This window comes from Alnus glutinosa, chromosome 1 (genome assembly GCF_958979055.1).
Source record: "Alnus glutinosa chromosome 1, dhAlnGlut1.1, whole genome shotgun sequence".
Lineage (NCBI taxonomy): Eukaryota > Viridiplantae > Streptophyta > Magnoliopsida > Fagales > Betulaceae > Alnus > Alnus glutinosa.
In genome coordinates, this window is record NC_084886.1 from 17,225,900 (window position 1) to 17,238,669 (window position 12,770).

General features: G+C 36.2%; 1 protein-coding gene across 1 annotated transcript; it reads right to left on the bottom strand.

Moving 5' to 3' along the window:
- Positions 1-5,234: 5,234 nt before the first annotated feature.
- LOC133875346 (protein tesmin/TSO1-like CXC 3) lies at positions 5,235-11,175 on the bottom strand. The gene is made up of 10 exons (XM_062313456.1): positions 10,893-11,175; positions 9,501-9,661; positions 8,598-9,375; positions 7,757-8,241; positions 7,568-7,642; positions 6,544-6,724; positions 6,363-6,458; positions 6,176-6,242; positions 5,831-5,972; positions 5,235-5,751 (listed from the first exon to the last, which is right to left on the bottom strand). The coding sequence occupies exons 1-10, from the start codon at positions 10,941-10,943 to the stop codon at positions 5,403-5,405; spliced, it is 2,385 nt and encodes a 794-aa protein (XP_062169440.1). The 5' UTR covers positions 10,944-11,175; the 3' UTR covers positions 5,235-5,402.
- Between the last annotated feature and the right edge of the window lie 1,595 nt (positions 11,176-12,770).

Below are 12,770 nucleotides of genomic sequence, written 5' to 3' on the forward strand. Positions count from 1 at the left end.
TGCATTGGTACATTATAATTTTATTGTTGGCTGTGCATAAAGAAATTCTTTTCCTTATTTTAAAAAAACTTATTTTATTTTTATTATTTAATTGAGATTATGAAAGTAATTTTTCTAGTGTTTGATTTTACTAAAAGAAATCTACGTTAAAACCACCAAAAATACTTTAAACGTTGATAAGCAATGATAAACCGATAGTGCATAGGATGGAAGCCAGAGGCGGCGGCGGCGGCAGCGGCAGTGGCGACAATGTAGATGGGCAGTTGCCAATGGTTTGCTATTATGGATCAATATGAGATCTAAACTTGCCACTAGATTGTGCAGCAAGGGTAGATTGAGTTAGGACGTCCATTTCTCCATCCTTAAAAATACATAAAATAATTTTTTTTTTTTTATAAAAAAAATGTTATGAAGATAACAATAAGATTAAAAAGAAAAGAAAAGAAAAAAAGTCTCAATCAAATGAATGGTAAAATCATTTCACTACTGTTTGGTTTAATACAATTTTTTTTTTTTTTTTAAAGTATATTCAGTAAAAGTGAAAAGAAAAGAAAAACATAACAGAGGGGTGAATCTTTTTCACTAAAGATGGAAATAGTGAGAGTGCGAGAAACACGTGTGGGAATGCAAGAAATATTAGGCCAAAAACTTTCTCATTTTTCTTTATCTTTTTTCTAGATTCGATGATGACATTGACCATAAGATCCTACCCACAATTTACTAGTCAAATTATAAAAACAAATGCTAAATATTAAATAATACACCCTCAACTTAGCTACATTTTAAATGCCACGTAAGTTTTATGAGTATTGCCACGTCAATTTAATGAAATAGTGACGAAATAGGAACGTAATATATATCTTTACTCTTATATCAATTGTTTGAAAAATGAATTCTTCTAATAAGACAAATTAGCCCTCCCAAGCCTCGATATACTTTCTAAATTACAATTTAACGATTAGGTCTATTTAGATGCAAGAGTGAAATTTTGATTCTGTTCAATTTTTTGCTAGTGCTTGCTTTTTTTTAAAATAAATTATATTTTAATCAACTTTTTCATAAATAAATCATATTTTATTCAATTTTTACTAATTTTATTTTACAAAGTTAAATCTCAAAATTCGCTTACAAAAAAGAATTAAATTCTGATTTCAAAAATTGAGCGCATGCCCAAACAGAAAAACACTTTAAAAAATTATTAAAAAAGAAGAAGAAAAAGAATGCTATTGGATTCCAATTTCATTATATCTCTAAAAAGAGCCGTTGGGAGCATCAACTCTTAATCAATAGTTGTTGGTTTTTTCTTATAATGAAAACTTTTTGTTATGTTCAAAGCGAAAAGAATAAATTAATTATTAAAATATGGTTTTGTAATTTTTTAAGCAAACTTCACATGCAATTCATTCCACATTCCATGCATTGCCTGTCCAACATGTCTAATGTCTTTGTTAAGATCCATATATTTTTGCATTGTTCTCAAGTTATCTATAGCGTTATTAGATTAATTAGCTCTTAGGGGTGTGTCGATCTGCCACCAATACGGTTCCGACCCATGTGGGTTGGCTCTCAAAGGTAGGGGTTGAACGAAATCTTTAGTTTTCGACAAAAGTCGGAGGCAGCGCGGCGGTGAAAGAGGTTTATATTTTCTGATAGTTTCTGACCCGATCCGCATCTTTTTAATATTTAAAAGAATATTTGCAAAAGGGCTTAATTTTCAGTTTTTCCTTCTATTACCAATAGTGAGAGTTAAGGATAGAACCATATTAGTCTTAGAAGAGGAAATAAAAAAAGGTTATTGGACCATTGGTAATAGGTAGTGCTGTTGTTGTAGGCTTGTAGTGTATAAATGGCAGTGAAAAGGCTGAGGAGGTTAGTGGTCGGTGGTAGAGTAAAACAGCAAGTATGAAGAGGGTGGCACGGACGAAGAAAAAACCTTAAGCCATCATCTTTTATAGTTTATGTCGTGACTTGATTCGCAGTTGCATTACGTACAATCCCATTTGAACGAGAGTTACGCTCATTCGAACGAACGATCCTTCATTTAACTCGACACACGTCCTGCACGTCTCCTAAATTTCCTCTCGTTCGAACAAGATCAAGTCTCATTTGAATGAGGTTTCGCACTATGCATTATTTTTAAACTTTTAACACTTTCTTTGCTCTAATAGTCAAATATACAATTATAGTTGCACAACAATCAAAAGGACTAATCATAAAATACAACTAATATCGATCTAGCATACATCCAACGTGAAAAGTACATTTGTCCAATGCCTTCAACAACCTATTTCATACCCCAAATAACATTATTGGAATTTAGAATCTCAATTAGATTAGCGTAGGGGCATAATTGGAAATAGTATGATTCAACTTTTTAGGGTGGGCCATCACCCTTTAGTGGTCGGCCTTTTGGCCGGTGGTGCCACCCTCGCCGTCACTTAATTACGAACGTTGACGCCTCAGTGGCCTAAATTTTTCCATTAGAATTTTATATGATTTTTTTTATTATATAGTATTTACAAAGAATATCCACATTTGATAAAGCCATCAAAACCATGATAGTGTTGGGTTAGAACTTTCTATCTCTTGTAGATGATGATGATCATATTATTTTGTAGTTGTACCCTAGGCGATGGCTGCATCAGCACCGTCGATTTAGTTATGGGCACATGTTGTACTTCTTTGAAGGCTGAAATCATTCTGGGGTCCACTAATCACGTGGGTGATTGGCCAAGTCAGGCCTCAATATCATGTGTCATGGACAACCATGGTCCCAGTGGTACTCCTTGTGGGCTAGATCATTGAATATTTAACTTAATTATTGCACGATCAAATTCACTGTTTTTTACTAGCGGTGGATGGCTATACTACTCACACGAGCCTAGCTAGGGAGCTCAAGAATCCCCCACACCCGACCCGACCGACCCGACCTGATGGCCCCACCTTTCGGCCTTAGACCTAAGCATACCTTCGCTCAAGTGAAACATTCTGCAGTCGATTCCCTCGTTGCCAGCTCACTCAATTTCCTACTCATACCATGCAATCCCATGTCAATGACAAACTAATGGTAAGAATCACTAAAACCCTAAAGACCAATGATGGAGCATTTACTAACTTAAACGTCAGAATGCCACCGATCCTTCGAGATCGGGAGTATTTTTACGACCTCTTCCTTATTTTGCAGGAGCTCTATTGCCGGCATGACTATCCGAAAAATGCTTCAACAGGTTGAAACTTTTAAAACAGTACGTTGATAAGGAGTGGAATTTTAAAGGCTCTTTTAGAACAAACACGAGTGAAAAAAGTGAGGAAATCTTGGACTGCTCTTTTTCCTAACTCATCAAAAAAGGCAATCTAGAATTAGATTTTGTGGGTACCTTACTAATAATGACAGTAAGCAAAGCCTTTTAATGGGCCAGGGAAACCGATAGAGAGAATAGAATATGAATTTGGAACATTAGAGTTGTTAAGGGTTAACAATGAATATTCATTAGTACAAGCTTCACTAGCGATTTTCTGTCAAAATTGCTAGCAATTTAAACAGTAGTACACTTGAGATAGCCCACATGAGGCCCAATCAAAGACCGAACTAGAAAATGCATTTTTGACCCTTTTTTTTGATAGACGGCCCCGGCCACCAGCCCCCCCTCTAGTTCTGTCATTGGGCGCAATTGTTCGAATAAGTAACCGAACAATTCAAAATTTATTTAGACAGATAAATCGTAATCGAGGAACTTGAGTAGCTTAAAAGATGTTGCCTGTTTCATTTTTGCTCTTTCTTTCTTTGTCCAAGAAGTAAATGAATTGATGTTTTACTGGCGACCGGCCCACCAAAGCTTGAATTTGCTTGTAAGATAGTAGAGCTGTAACTCAACTGGCCCATATGATGTGATATTGCTCACTCTCACTCTCTCTGCATAAAATAATTGGGAGGGGAAAAAGTAGGTGAGAGGAATATTGAATGGGGAACACATTATTATCTACCAGTCTTAATTAATTAACATTTACGCAACTAATGTATACCTTCCAACAACCACAATAACAATTGGTCTTCAAAGTGGCCAAAAAGCAACGTAGAGAGATCCAATGGTCCCAGCCGAAAGATAGAATTCCAGATTGTGTTTTCGTTTTTTAGTGTCAAAGCCAGCTATGCCACCACCATGTTCAACTGAAAGGCTCTGAAAAGTTGACAACCGACACTATTATGGATTTTTCTGGGCTTTCTCCTAGAAAGTGCCAAAGGGAAAAAAAAAATGATGAAAAAGGGGCAATATTTGTTTTCCCCTACAAAAATGCCTTGCTCAAAAGAAAGAGACAATGCTCTGACTCTCCATATGTATATCTCACCCATGTGCAGCCTGTTTTTGACTTGATTTCCTGTGGCCAAGGATTTTAGCATTGTTTTGTGGCTCAATTCCATGTTTGGGTTTTCCTTTTTGTTCTGGTTTGGGCCTCAACTCACATGGTCTCATACGTTTTAGTTTGCTTTGTTTTGGGTTTCAAAGTCTTGCATTTTGGGTTTCAAGTCCGCTTAGAGGCTAGCAAGCGGCAATGTATATTTGAATGAGAAATGTTTTTTCTACGTCACATTACTATATATCAACTCTACACCAAAACACATAGGGTGTAGGACTCATGCATGTGGATCTCATATACATAAGTCTCACACTTAATATGTCTTGATATAGAGTAGATGTAAGATAATGTAAAGTAGAAATAACACATTCTTTTATATATATAAAATCGGTTGAAAGTGTCATGTCAACGTTGGATGTCAGCATTGTTGGATGAATAATAATATCTAACATTTTTCTGAATGAATTAATGCAACTTCAACTTAGGTCTCTTAGGGCCATGTTCTTTTCGGTAGGAGGAAACATAAATGATGGGAAACCAACATGAGTGTTAATTCACCTCTTAATAATAGACAATGGCATCATTAATTGCATGATGATAATGTTCTGGGATATTCAGAACGCTGAGCAATATTTAGGATTCCTTCACTACCATGGCTTCCACACATACTAAAATGGCACAAAATACTTGAAGAGCAATTTCCATTATAATCTTTATAATCCTTTATAAACTTTAAGCTTGCTCATGGCCTTTATAATCCTTTCAAATTTTAAAAACGTTTGCGGCTAATATAATCAATGAAACAGTTAGAGAATAAAGATGGAGAGACGATAGTTGAAAAAATCTACCAGATTAAGCTTGGAGAAACACAAAACCACTTAACTAAAATATCATATTATACAAGACAAGTATACATTATGAGGGCAAGATAGATACCATATTATTACACAGGTACACAAGGAAAGCTCAAATGACATGAACTAATATTTTTCAACATAATGAAGATTGGGAGAATATAATTTGATATTTAGAGCAAAACCAGCATTTTAGTGCTGGGGTGTGAGAGAAGGAAACGAAGGAATAGATTGTAATATCAACTTCCGGCCACTCCGACGACTAGGAGATGACCCAAAGTTGCTATGAGGAGGAGAAACCCTCTTACTGTTGGGAGAAGCAGACTTGATGCCAGTGCTAGGAGAGCAATTGCCACGGAGAATCTCCGGAATTTCATCTTCTGGAGTGGTTTGGAAATGCTTCTCAAACTTGGGTAGAGATCGAAGAATATTCGGCTTTCCAAGCTTTTGGCTGGTATACAATCCAGAAGAGGATCCCACAGTAAGAAAAGAAGATCGTGGTGGTTTGCCATTTGATGAAAATGGCAGTGGAACCAACTGTCTGCACGCCAAATTATCATTTTAGATCTATTCAAATTGAATGTGAACTTCATTAGCCAAAAAAGGTTCAAAGATTAAACCTGCTAAGCCGTAATGGAGTTGTAGGAAGAGCAGAAGCTGGATTCTGCTCTTCATTATTTTGAATTTCAGATTTCTTTAAAGCCTTGTCCACCACACTATTTTCACATGCTTCTGTTTCTTCTTCTTGTTCAATTTCTGCACCTATTGGAGTAGATCCAGAATTTCAAAAGAAAAGAAAAAGAAAAAAAACTAAGGACGTAGACATTTAAAGCTCAAACAGTATCAGCACACACATTTGCAGGTTTTTGATGGAAACACTATAGAAAAGATAGCAATTATTATGAAAAAGGATCTTTGATGGTTGTAACTTGTAAGTAGCAACATGCACTAAGGTACGGACTCACCATCCTTTCTCCCAAATGCATTCTTACAACCTTCACATCTGCAGCCGATAGAGCATCCAACGCCACCCTTCAAAAGAAAAAACACCATTTGTGAATTAGATTAGATAGGACATTTTTTTTTATATAAAAAAAAAAAATTGATTAGATAGGGCATTCAGGGCAAACAGGCTGTGCCAAGGGGAAAAACCTGATAGCATTCGCAGTACTTCTTGAGGCAGTTTGATTTCTTGCAGTTGCATCCCCTTTTATGCCGTGCTGAAGCTGGGGTTTTACTGGATTCCTCCTGCAAGCGAAAACAACTTTTGCAGGTTAACTTGCAGTCCAACTTGCTTATCAAGTAAAGTGCAAGGTCAGGCTTATTATCTAACCCCAATTTCAGCTACAGAATCAGAGCTCCTGATCACTTTTGGAGCAAATGCAAGAGGGTTGCGAGATTCAATCTGTTTGCGAGTTGCAAGAACAGTATCTTCATGAATAGGCTTGTTGAAGCATTCTAGACATGAACATGGCTCTATGCAGTATACACCAGCAGCAAAGCATTCACAGTACCTGCATGGAAAAGTATGAAGAGCAAAATAGCGCTAAGCATGACATGTAAAATACAGAAACCTAGCCAAAACATTTATACATTGATACATGTAACCTCCTACAGATTCTAACCACTAGCTAACTGGCCCCTTCAATTCCAGACATGCTTCGTGCAAAATGCGAATATGAAAAAAAGGGGGACCAAATTGCAGATGCTTACATTTTGGATAAGTTAGTGGAGGCAGTTCTAATTACATACTCCAATGACACATAGGTCAAGCTGGGCATGTGGGAAATATTCACCAGTAGAAAAGAAGTACTGGAAACATGGGTACTTGGGGAGTTGATTAATTATGACAAAAACCTTTTAATTTCGCTTTACATAATAGTTGAAAGAGAACCCTTAGTCTCCATCACTTTGCCTCATTGGTCAACACCTTTTTTTTTTTCCTCCACTTGACCTTATTTGTTCAAAACAAATAAACTTCATCCAAGCATTTTAAGCCACAAGTACGCCCTTTCTGGTATATTCCGAGGCCTCTGTAGCCCAATTTTGGACCTGGGCATTTGGGCAGATGTCAAGGCTATTAATTCACTGAACAGGACACCCCTCAAAGGTCAAGGTAAACCCCTTTGGAGGCTTTAGTAGTAATCATACCATCATCAAGGACTAGACTAAATTGGTATATTATCAATTTAGACAGTATTTCTCACCTTGATAATCGACAAAGAAACAAGATTAATCTATCAGATACACTTGGACTTAAAAATGAAAGTCTAGTCTGATTACAACTGATCAGCAAGCATGGTACATCTTAGGTTCCAGATTTAATTTTAATAAACAGAGAAAATGTAACGACTTACAGTTTCAAACACTTGGATTTCTTACAGTTACAACGCTTGCAAGACTCACTTTCTCCAGCATGCTCCAACCTACGCCTGCAAATCCCATTCGAAATTATCAGATAACAAATAAAGAAACCAAAAAGGAGAAAAAATATAGTACACTAAACACAAAATGAAAACAAATAATATATACTTAGTTTCACATGCCTCTTCTTTTTGGGGCTGTTCTGATTGAAGTCGTCACTAACTAAATATACAGCTACCTGAGAAGCATCTTCCACTTGAGAAAGCCCACTTTCAGGAAGATCTGCGTCTCTTTCAGAAGAGGCTGATGTTAAGGATTTATTTAGAGGTTCTTGACTGTCTGTAGGGGAGGGAAAGGAAGCAGTGGAGCTGGGCAAATACAATTGTCTTCCTGAGGACAAATTTTCAAGCTTGACATTTTTGTGGTCCTTTGAAGTTGTTGCAAGAGCATTTAAGTGCAAACCAATTCCCGGTAGCATGCACCGAGAGGAATCTCCACTAGGTTTAATTGGGACCAGCTGCTTATCATGACACGCAATCTTCTCATCAGACGGTGACAGGATAGAAGAACTACAATTTGAACCATCACCTAAGTTCTTTCTACGAGCTCCAGCGATCTCAAAATCAAGGCAGCGCCTTCGCATACCACGGTGCAAATTAGAGACAGACTATAAACAGACAAAGCAAACATATCTGTTATTAGGCCATCCAAAATACTTTTTTAACATTACAGCTATAAGAAGATACAAGTGGTGCAACAACATCATAGAATCAACTAAAGACGAATGCCAAGAACTACAAAAAGGAATGATTAGTAATTAAAACTAGTAAATGTGTAAAGGTTACTTATACTGCAACTTCAAAAAGTATTGATTCTCAAAAAGAAATACCGGGGGGGGGGGAGAGAGAGAGAGAGAGAGAGAGAGAGAACAAACAACCTACAAGTTTAGGCTACTAAATGAATTCTGCACCTATGCAACTAATGCTGCAGAAGTTGGCAATAGACCCTAGTGGTGTCATTTACCTTAGATGCATATGGAATGCACGTTCCCACTTCACTATCCATTTTCTCACTCGTGCTGCTAGACATACACTTATTCAGATTAGTATCAGCGGGGTTGTCCTGTGTCTGGTCTATTTCCTGAAGCTCACCGGCTTCTTCATGTTCAGCAGAAGGATCATCTAATTCATGTTGCTCACCAGAACCAACTGGATCAACAATTTGCATTGTCTGCACATTATCAATGTCATTTCGAGAAAGTTGTGTCATAACAGAAGAACAAAGTCTTGTCATGGGGTCCATTGATTTCTGAATTAGCCCCTTAAAAGCCTCTGAGTCATTTGGAGAATTGAAGATTAATATATCAGTGGCATCAGAAATCAAACTCTCCCAATCACATTCCACTGTCTTTTGGTCAATTTGGCACATCTCAGATAGATTGACTTCACCTTCAAACGAATCATTTGCAGAGGCATCTTGACCATATTGAATAAGTGACACTGACTTTCCAGCCAATTTCAACATGCAACTTGTCTCAGTACCACAATGAGGTGTTGGGTCACATTCAGGGCTACCACAATCATATTTTAAGGTACCTGGCAGCTCAATTGCAAACTTTGAATGTTCAGTAGATGGCTCAACAGAAGATTCTCCAATGGAAACCCCTGAATCAAAATTTTCCTGTAGCTCAACCGAGTTATCATACAACTGAGCCGCATCCGTACCAATTCCTTCATTCGTACAGACTTTATTCCCATTTTCAGAAGAAAACTCAGGTTTTGACGGATCTAAGCAGTTGTATCTGAAAATAAGAATATTAACATAAAGAAAAAGGTGAATAACAAATAACTTCAGATAGCATCACTTATAATTTGTAGGAATAATAAACTAAGATAATAAGAAATGAAAGATGTAAGAAAAACTCACCTTTTTAAGAACCTAGATTCCTTGTGAGAATTGACATGGGGTGAAGTAAAAACCGATGAAAGAGATGCAAAATTAAGCGGGTTGAAGGTATGAGTTATATGTATGGACTGGACTGGCTTGATAGGAGAAAGACTGTTGATATAGTTGAAGACAGGGGAATCCTACATGCAGTGGAAAAGAATATATTTTTAGAGCATGGAACAGACAAGTAAACAGAGAAAGCGAATCAATTCAAATTCAAAAAATAGACATTAAAATGTCCTCGAGCATACCATTATTACCTAACAACCACCTTTTTATCTAAATCAGATATCCATGAGACGTATAAACATCAGAAACAGTCCCATCAAAAAGTAAAAGGAGACTAGAAAAAAGAAACAAATATATAGATGTACAAGATCAAGCAAAGGTTTGCCAATGGAGATTAAAATATTGTAGAAAACAAATTATTAGCTAGATGGAAAATTTTAGGAAAATGAGTGTTAACAGTAAATCTGGGGCCACAAAAGATGAAAATTTAGTCAAAATTACAGGACTTTCCATGAGTACTACACTGCACACACGAATAAAATTTGGTAATAGATTCACTAGAACTAACATTGCCACCAGATCCTTCTCTCATATCGTTCTTATAACATGATTTTTTTTTTTTTTTCCCAGAAGGGATAATGAATTAAAACTGACCCAAAAAAAAAAAAAAACAGTATTCCTGATATGTTCAACCTAAATAAAACACACCCTTGCATATTACAAATAAGCTTAAATCTTTTTTTTCTTTTTTCTTTTTTCTTTTTCTAAAAAAAAAAAGAAAAAAAGAAATAGTTTAACAAGTGAATTTATCTTTCAAGGGGCTTCCAGTAACCAAACTTCAAAAGCAAAAGACAACCCAGAAACCAAAAATAAACCAAATGACCGTTAGAATTGCAAAAACTGAACCGAACTTGGAGATCTAAGCCAGATGGAACTAAATTCAAAAACAAATTTTCCAAAAAGGCTGACCCAAAAAAGAAAGTCAAGAACTAACTTTGAAAACAAATTATGATATTCATCACTTTAAATTAAAACAAAAACACCCAATTCGCTGACAAAATTCATAATTCCACTGAAAATCAGCGATCAAACCAGTGAGAAGCCAAATCAATCACATGCAGTGATGCAGAGCGACCAAATGGAGAAACCAAGCCAACCTCAAAAATGTACAAGCTCTCCATGACCAAGAAAACCACAAAACAAAACCCAATTCACAAAAAGAAACCAAATCTGAAAAAACCAAGTCGACCTCCTAAAAAATGTACAAGCTTGTCATCACCAAGAAACCCACAAAACAAAAACCAATTCATCAAACCACTCAAAGAACAAAAAACAAAAATCAAATGGGTAACTGCATCTTACCTCGAACTTAGAGATGGGAGCGCCGATCTGGTTCCTTTCTGGCGTGTCCATGTCTAGAGAAGAAGCTCCTCCACATTCCTCTCTACCCTACTCCCTCTCTCTCTCTCTCTCTCTCTCTCTCTCTCTCTGTACTTTCTCTCACTTTCCTTCTCTTTCCATGACTTTCTAGTAGATGAGATTCAAGAAGAAGCGGGAAGCTGGGAGTAAGAGTAGATTTTCTCGTGGGGATAACCCGACCCTACCACCGAAAACCCCCCCTTCCCACACACACACACTCCCCCACAGTTCTTTGTCTATTATTAAAGGGACCATGCGTCTTCCTTTGGGTAGTAAATAGTAATGGTGTTGTAGTATTCTAAGCCAAACCCATTGCTTTTTCTTATAGGAGTAACGTTCACTTTCTTTTTTTCCTAGGCAAACTGTAACGTATACTTGAATTGCTGTTTCGTCCTCTTGTCCCGGATCCTGTAACTTTCTTCTTTTCCCAAAACACACCCCTTCTTTTTGGGATATCTGCACAACTACCCCTTATGTTTCCTTTTTATTTCCATTTTTAAGTTCAATTTGTGACTTTTTACATTTATAATTTGGCCCCACTCAACTGTGTATGATTACAGTGTGACCACAGTTGTCTTGAATCTTGATCCCATTTATCGGATTTTTGTCTTAATCCTAATTAAGCTTTTCTCCTTAATTAGATTGTTCTCCTAGCTAGCTGCAATTAACTTCCAAAAGGAGAATGAAAATTGAAGAGAATTAAAAATTAAATTAAGGAGCTTTATTGTCCATAATTGAAAATCGCCAAAGATGCTAATACCGTTAGCAAGTGTTAAATCCTAGATTATGAATTGGTGACAATGAGGCAAAGTAGGCACATAACGTCTAAACAATCAATTATATATTTATGGCCTAAATGAAAGGACATTAATTGAATGGTTTGATCATATATCTACCTAGTTTATGACTGATTCAGATCCCCATTCTCAAATTATCATGATTTTGGCCGTTTCTAAGCATTCAAATTAAACGCTAAAAAAATACCACCTATTAAAAATGTGGCATGTAACAGCTGCGATCGAATTGAGTATATTTTCATCAAGAATACCTCGATAATATGTCACATTTTTCAAGCGTTTTAATACTTAAAAATTGCCTAAATTACGTAATTTGAGAATCTACAATTATAAGGAATCATGATCTGTCGATGACTCTATATGGTATATAATGTAATAAATAACAAATTACAGCATTAGATAACATGTACGTACCATGCATTGAAATTATGGCACATTTCATATGGAGAACCTTTTTTTTTTAAGTAATATGTAAAACTTATTATGTTCTTCAGAATATTATTGTGAACACAATGTCATCATCAGAAAATGATTACTGAGTATAGATTCCACTGTGCCTATGCTAAAGACAGTAATATGTATGGGTGCATAATTTATTTTTTACCAACAAATTTCACTTTATGTTAATGTCACTTTAATAATGACGGTGTGTATATATAGTAGTGTGAAAGAAGTTATTATGTCTTCCTGAAAACAAGGGCAGCACAGTGTGAAAATAGTTACTGTGCACTCTTGAATATACCCGTGAATTTGAAGGAGGAAAATGCCCGGAGGCTCGTATTACTTTTTGATTGTGACGTGACAAAAAATAAAAGTAATTTTGAGAGTTTTGAGAGCGTGTTTATGTGGAGAGTTGGCAACGAGCCCTACACGGCTAAGGGCCTCTTCCATTTTTGTCCTGGCCTTCGTTTTACTCTTTTTTTTATTTGGATAAAGTTTTGTTTTAAAATTGAGTCGGAGGAAGCTGATCATATGTTTAAAATGAAATTGAATTAGAGAAAAACTTTTTATTTTTTTAATTGCA

Coding starts and splice junctions, on each gene's coding strand:
- LOC133875346 (XM_062313456.1), bottom strand. CDS start 10,943: ATGGACACGCCAGAAAGGAACCAGATCGGCGCTCCCATCTCTAAGTTC. Junction 9,662..10,892: donor CTCCCATCTCTAAGTTCGAG/GTAAGATGCAGT, acceptor CACTGCATGTAG/GATTCCCCTGTCTTCAACTA. Junction 5,752..5,830: donor ACTCCATTACGGCTTAGCAG/GTTTAATCTTTG, acceptor TTTGGCGTGCAG/ACAGTTGGTTCCACTGCCAT.